The sequence below is a fragment of the Hippoglossus stenolepis genome, chromosome 11, assembly GCF_022539355.2.
Source record: "Hippoglossus stenolepis isolate QCI-W04-F060 chromosome 11, HSTE1.2, whole genome shotgun sequence".
Taxonomy (NCBI): domain Eukaryota; kingdom Metazoa; phylum Chordata; class Actinopteri; order Pleuronectiformes; family Pleuronectidae; genus Hippoglossus; species Hippoglossus stenolepis.
Window position 1 is genome coordinate 6,037,491 of NC_061493.1, and position 18,758 is coordinate 6,056,248.

An 18,758-nucleotide genomic window follows, 5' to 3' on the forward strand; every position below is an offset into this window, starting at 1 on the left:
CTTATTTATCGATCTAATTATTGTTAGGTCGGGACAGAAAGGCTTGGTCTCGTTGTCTTGTAATAAAATTGCTGAACAGAATATACATTTATAAACAGAAAGTACCTAACCCCACTTCACTGAATTCATCTGCCAGATGTGATCACTGTATCGTCTCTTCAGGGTCAATTATCCACATGTGTAGGGAATGCAGAAAACTACAGCACTTCTGGAAAGAGGTGCACAACCTAACCGCTATGGTGATGGACAGGCTGCCGGACACTGCACCAACACGGTTCCACTTTGGTACAGAACAGGACAGAACACTAGACTGACTTATTTTGCCTCCCCTCTCCTTCCCCTTCATTGTGTCTGTTGATTGTCTGTTGATTGATGAGGAAATAAAAACAAAAGACTACTGAAAGGATAGGGGCACTTTAGGGGCCAATCAGAATTCAGCTGGGGCGAGGGCTCCCTGGCCCCACCCCTGGATCAGCTCCTGGCGAAAAGACCATCAACCAATGAAGGAAGGGAAAGGAAGCTCTGCAAGGAAAAGTGACTCTACTGCTTTTAGTTTGAGGAACACAAAGTATATTCTAATTGTGCTGGAACACATAGTGATTGTTTTATTTTCCAATCAACCCGTGCACACAGCAGTTACAGTAAATAGTGTTGAGTAGAATGTTACTGTGGAGGAGAGCAGGAGCTCCGGGCTGCATGTTGAGCAGTGTTTTTGAATGATTACTGTCTGGTATTAGGCAAATGCTCGATGCTTATGGGAGCATGATACGGGATTATGTCGCCACAAGTGTCACCAGGAAGCGAGACAAGAAGAATTCCAGAGGAGATTTTTGGACTAATAATGACTACCCTCCCCCAAACCCCAGATTGCCAACAACACAGAAATGAGAGCCTCACATTCGCCAAAGTGCAATCCACTCCCCCGCGCCTCTGAAGTGTAAATACCTCTTGTGTAATTTGCCCTGAAGTTCCCATTCACTAATTACCCCCTCTAATCCCTCAGCCCCCCACCCCCCACCACCACCACCACCTATGCCGCCGCCGCTACCTCCCGAAACCAACTCCTGCTCCAGGCCTCCCCCTGCTGCACTATGGATTCCCTGTCCAACCGCGACCGGGGGGGGATCGAACTCTAATTAAGATTGTTAATGAAGATTTAATTTTCCACTTGGAATGAGCCAGCGGTCTCGGAGAGAGTCCCGGGCGAAACGCGTGAGCGAGAGAGTCGAGAGAAGAAGAAGAAGAAGAAGAAGAAGAAGAAGAAGAAGAGAGTCAAGAGGAGGTGAAGAGTTGGAGTGGGGGGGGGTCAAAAGAAATAAACACAGGGACAGCTGCAGGTAAGAGCCACTGAGAAGGTTGTTAGAGTTTTAACTACAGAACGCGTCACATCCACAAAGTTACTCCGGCCTTGAGTCTCACAGCTGTTGAAATTCACCACAGTCCCTGTGACGTTACTTGTGTTTAGAAGCTGCCTTTAAAGCCTGTACGTAGTTGGAATGCAAAGCTGCACACACGCACACGCACACATACGCACACTCACTCACTCACTCATTTGCAAACACACACACTGAGCTGAATAGCCAGAGGGTTTCTATGTGTCAGCATGGTTCAAACAGAATTAGGAATCTTCATGTACTTGAACACACACACACACACACACACAAACTCGTGTGTCCTGCAGCTGCACACTGAATGTGCGTGTGCAGCTTTCCAGTACAGCGTGTCGGCGAGTTCGTTCCCAGGTGTTACTGTGCCCATTTTATCTCCAGCGCTGCCACGATCAATTAAGTGCCATGATGTGAATTATGGTGACAGTGCCAAATGCAAAAAACGATGTGTTGATGCCACGCGGCAGGCGGGAGAAACGCACATATAGGAGTTGTGTCCCGATAAGCGCGTTGTGTTAGCTGTATCGGCCGTGTGCTGCAGAGTGTGGAGGGTTAAAATAAGTCTAATCTCTGTTTCGCCTCCAACTGGCTTCACATCCTCTTCGGACGCGTGTTGTGTTTCCACAGTGGGGCGACGACACCCATGAGTCTCATGATTACAGGGACTTTCCTCTCTGCAGAATTGGCTCCAACACGATCACAAATGCAGTTTAATGGAATGCAACAGACTCGTATTAACTGCTAATATGGTTCCCCCTATCCCGCCCATCTCCCACTGTTTCTCTCCCTCCTTTAACTTGAGGCGGGTATTATCGTTGTAATCAAGCAGGGCCCCAGCTAACACGATCATTCTCTGAACCATCATGTAGAAATAATCCCCTCCTTCATATTTGATTATTGTAATAAATCTTTTTAAACAGCTATTCAGTCACACAGTAACGCTGCGCATCCCACCCGGATCCATCATTCAGCGAGGACGGGCGCCGCAGAACGTAGGAGAGCTGCGGCGATGGGTGAAAGGGGGCCTCGTATTTATCCGGTCACAGCTGTCAGGTCTGCTGTTTGTTGCTGCACACACACACACACACACACCCTCCGTCTCTGAAAGTGCAATTGCTCTGCAGAACTCGCTCAGTCCGTCCTCTATTACTGACCTCAGACCCCCCATCGGGCTGGATCACACAGGACAAGGTGTTCCTTCAACCTGCATTCACACACACACACACACACACACACACACACACACACTGTGGTTTGGAAATTTCCAGGGGCCAATTTGACAAGGCAAACCCACCTACACACCAGACACACAAGGTGCACACACAATTATATGCACTGCGCAGCACATCTCTTAATAGCTCTGTCTCTTTCTCTAGTACACACGCACACACACACACACACACACACAAACATCAGGCACACGCAAGCAGCAGAAGTCTGATTATCCAGAAATTCAGGAGACTGCAGAAAAGAGCACAGAAGCAGGCCTGACTCATCTCTTTGAAATAGTTCCTTTTTTATTCAAATTTACAAAAAGAAAAAGTACAACAGAAATAAATACACTTTGTTCAGCACGCAATTTGTGGAATTGTATCAACATCGTGCAGGAGCAATGAAGTCGCTGGCTAGGCGCAGAACCAGAGGGAGGCGGTGGTCTACTAACTCCTGACCCTCACCCAGCACCCTTCAAGCTACATGTCGGTATATTTAGATATGAAGGTGATACTCTCGTCCTGTCAGTGGGACTCGATCTTTCTCGTTTAAAAGGTCTCTTGATGAATGGCACGACCACTTGCGTGTGTCACCAGATGCGTCAGAGCTGCAGCTCGGGGACCGGACCGGAGCCGGGAAGCTGCTGCGGAGACTCGCAGAGAATTGATTCTATTTAAAACAAATGATTCAACTAATCACGGATCTGATTGAACCACCTTGCCGGGGCTCGGGAGGTGCGATAATCAGCTCTGTCAAGTGGGTTAGCTGCCGCAGCGCCCCACCTCTCTGAAATGAGACAAATCAGGAGAATCCTCACTTTGATTTTTTGACCAATCAGCTGGAGCAGAACTCTGGATTAGACCAATCAGCAGAGATGAAACACCTGCAGCCAATCAAGACAGTGGAATAAACAGGAAAATTAGTGAGGCAAGAAAAGGTCACTTATTGATGAACCGCGGTAATTGCTTCTGCGACGGCTGCCCGAAAGAATTGGCAATGTTGTTATGAAAATAAGGATAGTTTTTTCTGTGTTTAGAGACAGAGACACATTACATATAAATTATAGGGAAAACACTGTCAGCATAATGATTTGGCAAAGCAGCACATTATTTCAGTTCTTATTCTCATAACAAATGGTTCCAAGTTGCTTGGCAGTCATTGTAGGTTTACCGGAGGAATTTAGATTCAGGACATCAGTTCTAATAAGTCTGTTTAATCATGACTCTGGTCTTCAAGAAACACCAGAGACCGGATCGGATGGGTTGTGAGGAAAAGTTAGTAACTAAAAGAGAACATGAACTAATACCTGATAGGTACTTGTACCTTAGTGGAAAAGGGCCTAAAGGCTCCATCTCGTTGTTTTTATATGTTTTATATTTAGATAAAGTACAGATGAGAAGAAATACAGTTTCATTTACAAATCTTTATGCTACTTTGTGGCCTGCATCATAAATCTGATAGCAAGCTGTCTTTGTTTTCTAACTCGACAGGTGTTCTCTAAACTGTGATAGCTTTTTATAATGGACAGGATTTCTTATCTGTTATGTTTTTTCCTCCCTGATAAGTCAGGCTGACCTGCAGGTTTGTTTAAAATCTATACACTTGTGTGTCTTGCTCCACTGGACATATTTTCGTGACGGCTCCCATGTCCCAGATCTCAGCGAGGACAGTAGCCCCCTGAGTACAACGTTATCACAACTGAAATAATAATAAAAACATGATAGGAAACACTATGAAAAACAAGACTTCAACGTTGGCACAGAGTAAAATACGAGGCATCTAAAAACCTGTGTAGCTGCTCTCAGACATGCAGTGAACTCAGGATATTCTCCTGACATTCTCCGAAGGGGCTGGATGAGGGAACGCAAATGTCCGACAGAGCTGCTCTGTGCTTCTCTGTGTGTTTATGACGTTTCTAACACGACAGACACAGAAACAAAATAAAAAACCCAACCCGACAGAATACAAATATCTGAGGAAGAAAAGGAGGAGCCAGTAGATGAAATCCATAGATTAAACCAGCCAAGATGTCAAGAGATCTTTTTGTGACAAGGGCCGACGCCGGTGTCGACGTGCTGTAAACAAAAAAACATGATCTCCACAGCAGAATGTACACGTAACGTTGTGCCTCTGGGGACGCAGCTGAGCGGAGAATCTCCCGCTGCGTTGTTCATGTGTGAAAGGCAACACAATTGGTCGGGACCCTCTCCAGAGTTCATGTCTGAAAACACTTGTGTCCTGACACTCATAAAGGTGATGGAAGGCTTTGGTAGCTTAAGGGTGTTGAGTTATTAATGATCAGCCAAAAACAACCCCCCCCCCCCAGGTTCTGCAACCCCCACTCTCCTCCAGTTATTGTGCAGTATTTGTACATTGGTCCTGAAACCACCCCCTGCACAGTGGCACTGTAGATGGACACGTGTGTGGCTCAGGTGCTGTAAAGGGTACAGAGGTGTGTGTATGGGTTGGACTTCTGCCAGAGAGCAGCCCGACCTCCTGATTGGTCATCCCGAGTGTTGACAGGATGACGAAAAAAGCAAAGCGAGCCAGACATCATGTTTGTGACTTTACAGTGAACCAGTGATAAACAGTGACATTTTCTGCGATGGCACATCAAAGTTGTCCACATTCAGGTTTAGGCTCTGTGGTAAAGTTCCTTTCTCAATTTGTCTGGTTGTTATTCCACAACGCACGTTAGATTCCTTTATGCCCAGAGGTCAAGGCAGAGCAAAATGCAATATTAACATTGCCTTTGAGTTGCACTGCCTGGAATGTACGAGAGATTACATTTCACTTGCCAAAACATTTTAAAAATCTTCCTTTTAATCGCAGTTATTGTGTTTCTAAAGAGCAAAGTAAATATCTATAAAACTTTGTTCCATATCTCTCAGGCAATGCAACACTACCAGCAGCAATGTCCTGAAATCTCATTGCAATTTCTCATTTGAATTCAGCGGAATAATAATCCAAATTTCTTTGGGAGAAATACGGATTTCTTTTTTTGTTGCAGCATGCCTTGTAGGGGAATTTCTCCTCACTCCGCTGGATTTTCATCAAATTGGTTTCTCACTGGGACGGACGAGCTCACAGGCTTCCTGTAACTAATATTTCACACAACAAACTTTCGCCAGAGGCCACATGTATAATTGAACCTGTGGCTTGTCCATCTCAGAAGAGAGCTACCACAAAACAAACCTGAACCTGTTCACTTAGTACACAGATGTTAAAAAAAGCACAAGCTCTTGTTTTCAGTCCAGGAGGCTGCAGCGTCCAGCTCCGTGAATCAATTTCTAGTCTAGCGTACATACAGATAGTCCCGACAGTGTGTTTGTTTAGTTTTTTTTACATATTTTATATATTCTCTTTTAGCAATAATATTCAGTGGTATTTACAATTGAAACGTTTTTACACACAGTCAAACATCGTATGTTTTTTTTCTTGTTGAACTGACATCTTATAAAACAACTGTAATCTTTGACATGATTCATGATCTATTACTGAACATCACACAGTATAAAAAGTGCTTTCTAGCTGCAAACTCCAGCTCATTTGCATCCTGACCTTTAACGAGAAAAAAGAAGCCTATCATGGGATGTCACTGCGGCGTCGCTCCCCCTATAATTTCATTACAAACGTGTGGAACTTTTCATTTTAGGCAGAATGAGTGTTCAAAACATGAGGCGAGACTGCCGTTTTTTTGGGTGTTTTCATAACTCATGCATACTTTTGAGGACTACGATGTGGGGGGTGGGGTGGGGTGGGGTGGGGGTCTACTCCTTCCATAAAGAATAATGGAGTCCTCATTACTCCATATATGTGGATGCTTTTATAATTTACTGTCGTACAATCAAAGCCTTATATTTATAAATGTGTCTGTGTTTGTATGTGAGTCTTTGTATAGATACGGAAAGTAAACTGTGTGAGAGGAGTGTGGTGTGGTGGGGGCGCGCAGGGGGGTGGGGGGGTTCACATCCCTAAATCATTCCAATTTCTCACAATGTCTGTTTTCCTCGTGGGCTGAGAGGAGGGAGAATCTTTTGCAGGATTTAAATGATTCATCATTTTCATTTGGAATGAAATAGTGAGCTGAATAATTCAATTTTCTGCCACCGCAGATGGAATAAAAAGTAACTGTTTCTGTACAATCGTCTCTCACTTGCCCCATCCGTTTCCATCTCTATACATCCTGCTCTCTTATTCCATTCATTTTATTCAAATATATATATAGTTTATCCACTGTGTGTTGTTCTAGTTACTAAACTTCCTCGTTAAATGTTTACTCTTTGCACGTTGTCCCAAAAAACGTATGTTGCAGCTTATAGGTATTGTAAGTCTCAGTAGTTAAATAGTCTCTGGACGTGAGGAGTTGTCCCTGCCACTCTTCCTCTGTCTTTGTTAAACATCTTCAAATTACACACATACACTCATGCATACAAGTGCATTTATCCACTTTTGCTCACACGTCTATATCCCTTCACAGATTTTCCTTACACACATGCACACCAACACACGTACATGCGTTCAACGAGAAACGGTCTCCTCCATGTTTCCGGCTGTTTCTCATTCCATACGTGAGAGTTGAATTAAATTGAGTCCTGGATGTTTGGGTTGTTTTTCTTTGTCCGAAGCGTTTAACAAATTGTTGCTGCCCCGAGCACAAGCAGCCTCTGCATTGTCTCAGTATCTGTGCTCAACCATATCAACGTTTCAACACTTATTGCTTTAAATTACATCAATCACTCCCTCCCTGCCCTCGCATTCTCGATCCTCCCTAGGCTCATTTTTCTCCGTCTCTTTTTATTTCTTTGCCTCTTCATCTTTCTCCCCTTTAACTTCTCTTCACATTATTCTAGCGCCGGTTGCCTTTTCATCATCCTCCTATTCCCTCCCTTCCTCTCTTACCCCCTTTGCCCTATTTGTTTCATTTTTATCATCCCCTCAGTCTTTCCCTTCCTCTCTAGCCTGCTCTCCTCTATCTTTTTTCTCTTTCTTCTCAGGCTCCTCTTTCATTTCATTCTCCTTCTTGACACACTCTTCAACTTTCTCTTCCTTCTCTTTTTCTCTTACTTTGAAGAGCTGGGCTAAATTCTCGAACTGGGGACCCCACTCATCCAGCCCCGCTCCCCAATCCTCCTTTTCTGCATCCTTCTCCCCCTCGCTCTCCAGTGAGCTGAGGGATCCAGCCCTGGACCCTGTCCCCTCCAGGCCGTACACCTGCACCGAGTCATACGGTGGCTGTGAGGGGTCAAAGGTGACCTGGGCAAGGCGCAGTCGTAGGAACTCACCCACCCTCAGTGCCAAGGAGGGACCCCCGGGCCCTGGAGCATCTCTTACTGCCTCCATCCCTGGAACCCAACCGCCCCCAAAGCCCATCACACCACTATACGCTCCTCGAGGATGCCCTGGAAAGGGCAAAAGCTGTGGGGTTATATCCCTTCTGCCCAAAACGTACCCTCCCAGACCCATCCGATCACGCCAGTCCCTTATAAAGCCAGGTGCTTCCTGGTAGACAGGTGGAGTCCCGGCCAGTGATATCCCTCCACCCTCCCTGTCTGGCCTTCCCACCACAAAGTTGCTTCCCATCTCCAGGCCTCCCCTCCCCAAGGTGCCAGGGTAGTCCCTCTGTCCAGACATCTCCCCCTGCAGCACAGTGGCATAGTTGCGTCCATTGAAAGGTTGCTGTTGTCCATCTCCGCTTCCTCCTCCTCCACCACCTCCTCCTCCTCCGCTGGAGTCAGACTCAGCATGGCCAGAGCTTGTGCGTTTTGGGGACAAGCCGGCACGGGAAGCCCTGCGTCCTGCCAGGGGGAGTGTAGCCGAGTCGCTCATCCAGCCTCCCACCCCGTGACCCTGGCCAACCACGGAGCCAGATCGGGTCATGACGAGATTATGCTCCCTGGGAAACGTCTCCGACTGCACCTGGAGGGAACGTAGGCGAGCATGAGTGGTTTCAGTTTGGGGCCGTGGGTGGGTGTGGTGCCGTTAGGTTTGGTTACAGTAAAACAAAATGAAAATGAAAAAAATGTTCCCAAGCAATAGGGATAATTTAATAAAAGGCATCAAAAAACAGAAAGATGAAGGGAATGTGATTGTGGCAGAATGGACAAAAAGCAGGAGATGGTGGTGATAGAGGATGAGAGGAAGGAGGGAGAGGCAGACAATGAGCAGAACAGATTGGAAAAAAAGCAGCGTTGGAAGAAGCCATAGATATTAATTGAGCTCTAGAATGAGCTAACACTGCACTGTGAGAGGGAGATGGAGGGGGAAGTGATTGAGAGATAAAATATTTGAAAATTAAATAAAGAAAGGGCCAGATAGCCTTGCTATGGCCTAATAAATAAAAGAAAACAGAAAAGATCGTTAACAGCAGGAAAAAAATGTGCTGATAAGTCTGAATCAGCATCCTGGACATTTCTGCTGCCTGATTAAAAATATAATGCTGTTGCAATCACTGCAATAATATAGAGCACCAGGTTGAATGCAAAAGTAATATTATAATTTTGTATATTTGCTTAATTACTATCTTACTTACTGGGTTGCTTATTTTATTGAATAATTAACTCATTCATTTAACTTTAATGCGTTTCCAGTGCAATCATCTATTAATAATAAAGTCATTTATTCAATTCATTATTAAATGGAACATCTATCACTTTTTCTCCATCCGGAAATATTTAGCTGTCCATCCATCCATGCATTGGAGTACAGAATCAGTTCAATGCCAGTGTTACACCTAATGTGTAGTATGCATTATTTGCACAGTGTAGAGTGAAGGATGGAGATCATTAACTTGAGTATTTCCCCCCAAGCTAACTACACACTAAGAGTACATAGCAATGTGAATAATGACTAGATTAAATTTCCCATTATCTTTCTAAAAGCTCCTGAAACTGACAGCGCAGAATTACACCCTTTCAATCAATGCACAAAATCCAAAAGTCAACCTGTATTTTTCTCCACAGTGAAATAGAGCTCAACAATGTGGTTCCAGAAGTACAAATCCAATTCTTCTTCTGAAAAGAGATTTTCATTATGAGTCATAATATTTTTAACCATCCAAGGTAGACTTGGTCGACATTTTTATATGCTCCTCTAGAAGTCATGAGTCTGTATGATATCAAATGCGTTTTAAGAAAAAAACGTACTACTCTACCCACAATCCTCAGGTGTAATAGCAACGTCTCCAATTAGTAGAGCTCACTGTTACCGTGGAAATGTTTACCACAACCGCGAAAGTCCCGCCTGCTACTGTCGGCTGGTTCAGTGCTACGTTACGTTTACCACAGAGCAACCACGAAAAGAGAAAATCACTACGACAAGGTTAAAATCAAGTAGAAACACTGGAAGTCATTAAGGGATCATTCACAATGGTTTATAGGGTGTGTGGTTCCTTTACTCTTAAATAATTAGTCTTCTACCTTTGCCTTTTTCAACATTTTTTTGCTCTGAATCAAATATTTAATGGTCATGATTCCCATCGTAGCTGGTTGACCTGGTTCCAGACTTAAAACTCTCTCCTGAAACATCAATGGAGAAAATTAATGGTAAATTTTACTTCCATAAAACAAGAGCTCTGACAGTGGCTGGTCACTATTATGCTCTATTGGCACCAGGATAACTGTTACCCACTAGGGTCACTTTTATCCTTTTCCTTTGTCATTAATTTAAAAGGATGTAATGTAATGTGCTGTATTGTATCATTTGCTGTCTTAGATTTTAAATACTATATAATAATATACTTCTTGTTGTTATTATTATTGCTAGCAATACCAAAATGCCATTGGATGCTTGTCATTGATGTAACATATTTGGGAACAAAACCTGGCAGAAAATTAAGATGGTGCTACCACACAACTGCTGAGGAGAATGGAACCAGACTAAAAAAATGTTTTTGCTGTGTGCAATGCCAAAACTCTCCCTTCAGTGGGTCTCTATAATCCTTACCCAGTCGCCGTCTTGACTGTGGATCGTTTTCTCCTCGTTGCTCCCCTCCGTGCAGTTGCTTGCAGTTCTTGTCCCTCCCCCTCTGTCACGGCTGTCACTGGTCCTTGGCGTTCCTCCGTCGGACGTGCTCACTGCACTCTGGGGTGCGGTCCCTTCACGGCTTCCCGCGCAACTCCCCATTCGGCTTCCGTCCGTGGGGGTAATGTAAACTGCCCCAGACTCCATCGCCCCCACCATGGCCCCCTGGTTCTGGATGACCAGGGAGTGGTCTGGCTGGCCACCAGGAAAGCGGTATCCCAGCTCTGCCAGGCCTGGTTCAAATGTGCCGCCTGGCGTGCGCCGGAGAACAGGTAAAGTGTGGCTGCTGTAACAGAGGCGACCATAGAGGGGTCCTACTGGTCCTGTGTAGTTGTGATCCACACCCGGATTCTGAGCCCAGCTGTAGGTGCGAGCTTTGTCTTGGGTACGATGTGTGTAACGTCTGAAAGAGACAAGACAACATTCTCCATTTAACTTTAGTAAGTGGTTTATTTTTGTAACATTGTTTTACTGTATCTGACATAAGAGGGGAAATAAATGCCTCAGGTGTTGATCAGAATGGAAACCGTGAACAAGTGTTTTCTGATTTCTGAGACCATGCTTAGAGGCGTTGATGCTCTGTAAAGTATGAAATCCATATTGTACTGTCTTCCTGTTATTTTTGACTTAGATGGACAGGCTAACATACAAGGGCCCATCCAGTGATTTAGTTTTCACTTTACCAACTATCAAGTTTAGAGACATTTGCAGACACAATATTATTGTAAGTCGCTTTGTATAAAAGCGTCAGCTAAATGATATGTAATGTAATGTAATAATATAAAACACTACAATCACCACCTTGTGATTGTATGCCTCCATCAACCGGTCAAATTGCACTTTAGATCCACGTGTGTCCAGATTCAAGCAGTACATGTAGTACAGACTTTTATGACATTGAATTTTAAGTTTTTTAAGTGTATATTATCATCATTAAACCTTGAGTCCAGGTGAACGTTTGCATCCAATCTCATGGAGTCTATTGAAATCCGTAACTTTGGGCACTAGGGGTGTCCTAATCAAAGAAAAGACAAAAGACGTAGTTTGATGACATCATGAAGCAAATGGGATCATGGGGGTTGTTGTCTTCCCCATCAATTCTCTTCCCGTAATCCTCTTGGGTCATTTGGGTCCCCTGTGTGTTTCGTGACAAGACAAGCAGCAAACAGCAATGAATCATTGTGATCCATTACGAGTGACCACAACAAAGTGGGAGTGGAAGGACAAAACAACCAACTGGCTAGAAGTGTGTTTTTCCTTCATAATGCGTAATTTGCCCCTGAAGTTAGAGCAGAGACGGGCAAAGCCACGGGTAAAACAGTCATGAAAAAAGGTGACCAAAACATAACCTTGAATAAAATTGGGGATTTCTCTGGTTCAATATATATATATGTACGCAATCTGAAAGGATTCTCTTTGCTAAATTTGTGCATTAACAAAAGCAACATTATGTTATATGTCCCTCAAGGCCTTACTGAGATATCTCATTAATAAGTGGGACAGATGGACAACTGGAAAACCATCTAAAAACAACATGGCAGAAGCATAATCAAAATGTTAGAAACCGATGCAGTGAAGGCTGAGCTATCCAGGCTTTTAGCTCTGTAGATTGCGGATGAAATTACAAACTGTTGTAATGCAGCTGGACTGTTGAAACTTTCTAGTCTCCAAATCCAAACCAAGAAAAGCCTGACAGCAACTTCAGGGTTACTTTCTCAGACAGAGGATTGTAAACCACTGCTGCTCCTCCTCATGACAAGCAAACACAACTTTATGTGTCTCCGTAAGATCACACCAGCACCACAAAGTACAGCTTCAAAGTTACCCTGAAGTTTAACTATTGTCTCCTCTGTGACACAGTGTCACCAGAAATGAAATATTCAAAGGTTCACAAAGGTAGTAGTATTTATTGCAGGGATATTTCATTGGATTGCATTAGATTCGGACGGTTTCTCATGTTGTTGTGACCACCTCCATAAACCGGGTGAGGCAATTTTCGATAAACTGAAGGCTGGCTTTGTACTTGTTTATGGCCGCTCTATATGGCTTCCATGAATTCATCGGAGCTAATTATTAGTCCAAAGGCAATAACAATGTTTCACAGAAACATCAAAGTGGGTGCAAACGGCTCTCTGATGTGGCAGAACATAAACAAGCTTTAACAAAAAGAGCACAACAAAGTGGTCTCCCAGGACTGCCAGGCCTGATAGCCTTCTGTCTCAGCGTGTTCATCGGCGACTGATTATGACCTCGGAGTTTAGGCCCAATCGCTTACTTAAATGGATCAATTAAGTGCTGGACAGGGATGAAAGCTTTTACTTTGAATGGTTAATTTTGTTTCCTTCCTGTGATAAGAGGCAGACTATGATGTTATTTAACTGTTGTATATATGTATCAGCACATATAAACAAACTCCCCACACGCTCCCGCCGCTACTTACACGTTCCTGCTGTCTAGAGTGCGATAGCCATGCGAGCGCGAGGTGTGCGGCGCACTCTGCAGCGCCGCAATGTCAAAAGCAGCCGTGTCGGCCTCTCCCCCGCCCTCGTCGTCATATGTTATGATGTTCTCCCGAACGTCGTCCTCCTCCAGCGGTGACAGGGAGTCACGCTTCTGACGGCGCAGTGACAATGACAGGGCGCTCACCGCTGCAGAAGGGGGTGGAATATAGGATATTGAGGCATGGGAGAGAAATTGGAAGAATAAAAAAGAATGATGAACAAGAAGGTGATGGGGGGAGCACAAGTCACAGGGGAAATAAAGGGGAAGGAGGAAAATGAGAGAGAGAGAAAGGGGAGGGGAAAAGGAATCAGACAGACAAAGAGGTGAGACGCACAGAGACAAAACGAATACAGAAGAGGCCGTGGGTCAGAGGGCTGGTGTATCATATCAGCAGGCTGCATGCCTCCACTCTGTAATTGACTTTGAGCTCCAGCCAGGCAAATGGACGTTTTATTCTCCCATGATTCCGTATTCCCAGAGCAGAGAGCTGCATTTGACCCAGGGCTGTGGACAAAGAGCCCGGCTGTGGTAGCTCTTCAACAGATGTCTGACAAGACTAAATGGGATCAAAATCTACCTGAAAAGATGCATTTGGTTTGCTATGCAGTATTTAAAATGAATAAACTCAACAAAGATTCAGCGCATAGATAAAACGGGGGAAATATTTCACTCCGAGGCCATTTCCAGACATGAACAAGCAGCAGGAGATTCTCCGGGTTAGATTTCAGACACGGGGTATAGCACAGGATGACTCTTGTTACATCTTCGTCCTCCATGAGTGTGGCAATGCTTTTTCATCCTGAGATATTTGTATTCTTTTGGGGTTTTTTTCAGTTTTGTGTCCGTCATGTGTTAGAAACGTCATCAACATGGCCACTCCCTCACAGTACATCCCCGGAGGATCTCCTGCTGTGTTCTCACATGAGCTCATTCGAACATTGTCCTGAGCCTCTCACTCAGTCATTTGCGTTTTCACATACAGCTCAATTCAGTGTCTGAAAGCAAATTTAAACAGTTAATATTCATTCATGTAGAGTCCAACCTGACGGACCTGTCAGTAGCCTGAGCTAATGTTATGTACATATATTGTTTTTTAAATCACTTGATCAAAAATGTACCTTGAGCTCAGTCAGAGTCGATAAATAAAAACAGATCCAAGGATAATTGACCATGCCAAGTTTCTTTCTGACTTTGGAAGCAACTCTAGGTTATGAATGCAGATCTAAGCTTGTTAAACATCCGCGCTCGTGTTTCCAACTGATGTCAGAGCAGATAAACACTCTGTATTATTCCTTTCTGAAGCCCTTTCTCTTGTTTTTGGTTTTAAACACCAGCCTCCAAACAACAAAGATTCCAGAGTAAAGCTCAAATTTGAGCTCAATGCAAAGTGTTTCAGCGTGTGGAGAAAAGCAAACCCTCACAGACCTGCTGTGCCTAGTGTTGGGAGGGAACTTAGTACATTTACTTCTTTACTGCCCTTTAGTAGTACATATATCAGTAAATATCTGTACATACCTGTATTTTTCATACGTACACAATTACTTTTATTGAAGTTCATGTAGTACTTCTACTTTTACTTGTGTATATTTCTGTCTCTTTATTTGTACTTTTACTTGAATATATATTTGTGTTCTTCCTCCACCACTGGCGCCTTCTCACGCATGTTAAGCTATGTCTGGATAATCATTGTTTGGAGGCGGGGTTTAAACAAACATCCACATATACTGGCTCCAATTGGAATCTACTTGCCTTTTTCTCAACATGTGCATATACCGTGCATCTGTATGTGCTTGTGTCTGTCTCTATGGATTTACAGTAGGTGGTTAAGCTATTGCTGTAAATCCATCTACAGTCTTTTGTCGGAGGTTGCATTATTTGATTTCCTATGGAACTAATCCAATGATCCCTAAAAATCAGTGGGAAATCTCTAATCTTTCTAAACAATTTGAGGGTTCACCTACATGTCATTATGTGTATTTAAGTCTTCCCTCACAAGGCGTGAAATGCAAATGATCCAAATCCAACCTTATGTATACGCCAAACGGCTTTTTAATAACCAGATGGCATCCTGATGGAGCTACTGTCAGAGCTTCTGTTGGAACATTTGGCTTTTTGCAAAAGGCCCAAGTATTCTGTTTGGGATTAGCACGGGCCTCATATAGATAAGAGAAACTGGAAGAAAAATCGAGCCGACTTTTGAAGCTACAAATTGAGGCGGCTGTTAAAAAGTTTTATGTGTTTCCTGGAATAGTTTATGCCCTTTTCACTTAGAGGACTAAATTCGAGACTCCACCAAAAGCTACTCAGCGTGATCACCTTCACGCCATGTTGCTTTTCCTTCTTGATTGAGCTGGTCTCCTGCAGAATGATAATGCTCCCCATCTATAAGGCATGAGTAGTGATCCAACAGACTGAATAGAAATGACAATGACGCTGGCCACGAGCCAAAGCCGTCTCAGCACCTAGACATTATCCAATTGAGCATTTGAGAGTTTCTGCAGAGGTGGCTGTGACATTTTATTATGCCGCTATCAAAAACCAGAGGGCCCGGATAATCACTCACAATTGTTGTTTCAGTAGTGATTAATGCTGACCTTGCCAGAGGAGATAACTGGACCAGAATTGGGAGGAAAAGTAAACCTCGCTACTGAGCAGCTGTGACTAAGAGAAATATTTACGCTGCTGCTTCCATTATTTTCCTATGCAGATTAAGCCTCCAGGGGTGTAGTGGAGGATAAACTGCCCTAAACACTATTTACTGATCTTTTTATTTATAGATTAGCATTAAACTCCTTTACAGGCAGTAAATCTTAATGGAATGACTTTACTGGATACTATACACAATGCTAAGTGTCGTAGTAAAAACATGATGTAAGGGTCTTTCAAGGGACAACACTTTTTATTACGTTTTCACTGTTGTTAATGTGTTATGATAATCCCCGATTTCATCACTGTGTCAAAGTATTTACCCAGTAGTGTAGCAACACAAGCCAGGATCGCCAGCAGGGCGGCAGTACTGAGGCCAGGGGAAGGCAGCGTGGACTGCTGGGGGAGACACACCGCCTCTCTTTCCCAGTCCCACTCGCCCTCGACCAGTTTGTTCTTCTCCTTCTCCCCAGCCCGAGATCCTCCTCTCAGGCAGGGGCAGACGGACACGGTGACCGTGCTGGTGCTGGTGAGACCCGACGTGCCGTCCCTCAGCACCAGGGGCACAAAGAGCGTCAGGGTGGAGGACTGGGAGCGGGACAGCGGCTGAAGCTGGGAGAGGAGCACCAGGCTGGCTGTGGTGCCTGAAGGAAGGAAGAGAGGGAGGAAGATAACTAATCTGTTGTTAACTGCATGCTGCAATTTTACTTATTTTCTGTGCTGAATGGACGCAGGATGATACAATTTGGAAATAATGCCCCGAAATTACCGTGCTCATGTTTGGGAAAATGTGTGATTCCAATCAGTGGGTGATTGGTTTACACTACAAAGGAAGGAGGCGGGCCAGGTTTGCCTGGTCTGTGTTGATGCTCTGCAGCTACTTCAGAATAGACAATATAATGTCACTCTTTACAGTTCATGTGCTGGATGATTGTGTGCAGAGCTTTTTATAAACAGTCTATGGTGATGGGTTAAGTTAGAAAACTTTGTGTTCATCCTACCTGATTTATCTGCAATAAATGTTTTAAAATTAAACTGAGTTTTCTTTATTCCTGTTCATGTGTGTTGATTTACACACATGATTTACTTAACTGCTCTTAGTTTTCATACATTTCATGTGGGCTATTTCAAAGGTCGGTTAAGCAATCAACATGATCTTCAGATCCAAATTTACAACTTTTAAAAGTAAAAGCTTTGTTACGCAGCTCATTATAAAGCATTACTGCAATAAAAAAATGAAGACGAAAGAGAACTTCCTAAAGAGGAAGTGCTGTCTTGATGGAGAGTGTCAACAGATATGGTGAAATAAAAAACGAATTATCGAAATGATCAGGACGGTCAGATATTATTGGCGGAAGGCTGCTCGTTGCTGTAGTTTATCCAAAGACGTGGAAGAAGATTCAAGGCACACAACCCCCCCACTGAATGCTACAGAGCGCTGGTTGCCTGTTTATTAAAATCGTATTAATATTAAACATATTTTGTGTCCAAATCACTCAAATATCGACACTGCACTTCCCTCGACCACGAAGAACACACATGCCTTGTGTAATTTCATTTGTGAACTTATATCACCACTGGAGCTAGAGTGTCTCAGTCCGGAATAACAGTGACAATAATTTGAACAAATAGGATGAAACTGCAGAAGAGAGTCTCAATTAGGCCAAATAGAATCCTCCTCCTCTCTCCTGCAGCTAGACTTCATGATTTATAACTCCTGGTTGGCAAGAAAATCTGAAAACATAAAGTCTGATATACTTCAAACATAAAAATGTCTGCTTACACCTGACTCCTGTCCTGAGTGACAGTGCTAATTAAGCCTATACAGAAGAAGAGGGGGTGGTACAGCAGAAGCAGCCACACCACCATGTTTGTATTTTTTTCTACAACTGAACATATTAAGCCCACACATCTTTCAAGTTAGTTTTTTTAAAGATGCCGCAATTTTTCGACATCGAGGGACTCAGTGAGAGCAGAGAAAGAAAACGACTAATCTCTGGTCTCTGTTGGTCTGACTCCTCTTACTTTTGTCCCTAAACCAGGGAGTGTGTGTATGGGACATTTCTGTGCAAGGCCACAGAAAAAGAAGGCCATTGTATCATGGATTGAGGCGTAGACAGAAAATAATGTGGACAATATTCAATCAGCCCATTTGTAAGAATGTGGCTCAGTTATCAAAGCAAATCTCCTGCAATTTAAATACAGATCAAATTGTTCTGAGTGAGCTTTTGTCAGACAAGTCGTCCACATGAGATCAGAACGTGTTCTCTGTCTGAGCTCTGGTGCTGGATGACACATCAAACAGGCCTTTGATTTGTCCTGTCACTGACTTTATCCCCCTGATCCCTGATCCAGCAGAGCAAGTTCACTCCTCAGGCTTTTGTCAAGTTTAGGAACGATTAATGGGCTGGTCACCAGTGGGATGCCTACGAAAGCCAAAAGAGCACTCAGATCATCAGCCGCCCACAACAGAAGGTGGATAGTGCTGTTGAATGTGACAGCTAGACAAATATTTACAGCGGACAGTTCCTGGTGACCAGAGAAGCATTTTCATCATTTAGAAATAAGACAGTTTTTTCAGAGATGGATGAATCAATATTCCCCTCAGCTCTACAAAGTATTGATCGTCTTTAAGATCATTGTTTCGCATTAAGAGCCCTTTTATTCACATCTTTTATTCTCACTCTCTTTTACTCTTTATGTTCACTATCACTGCTTTTAACGAATGGTTTAAACCTACTGTGAGTTGTGCAGAGTAGGCAGAGCACCAAATGGCAAGCAGACAAAATTGGCAATTAGCTGGCAAACAAAGTAGAGTGTTTAGCAGATATTTCCCTCAGGGGTCGGTCGAAACTAAAATAAATCTAAAACTGAGAGTTAATATTGGGCTCAATAAAGTGGCCAGAAACCAAACTTTTTCAACTGAATGTTGCCCCGTGTCTGCTGGATGTGAAGATAAGCAACCTCTCTGTTCACCATATCTACTTA

General features: G+C 43.7%; 1 protein-coding gene across 2 annotated transcripts in view; it reads right to left on the reverse strand.

The window, feature by feature from the left end:
• Positions 1-6,345: 6,345 nt before the first annotated feature.
• The window catches only part of LOC118117832, a 146,965-nt gene continuing 134,552 nt past the window's right edge, over positions 6,346-18,758 (reverse strand). Inside the window, exons 11-14 of one of the 2 annotated variants that reach the window (XM_035170429.2) lie at positions 16,094-16,414; positions 13,063-13,270; positions 10,545-11,025; positions 6,346-8,513 (exon numbers count right to left, since the gene is read on the reverse strand). In XM_035170429.2, the coding sequence (XP_035026320.1) occupies positions 7,539-8,513; positions 10,545-11,025; positions 13,063-13,270; positions 16,094-16,414 (1,985 nt within the window). In that variant the 3' untranslated portion in view covers positions 6,346-7,538. Of the gene's footprint in view, positions 8,520-10,544; positions 11,026-13,062; positions 13,271-16,093; positions 16,415-18,758 lie in introns of both variants that reach the window. The other variant, XM_047342121.1, reaches the window with a different exon arrangement.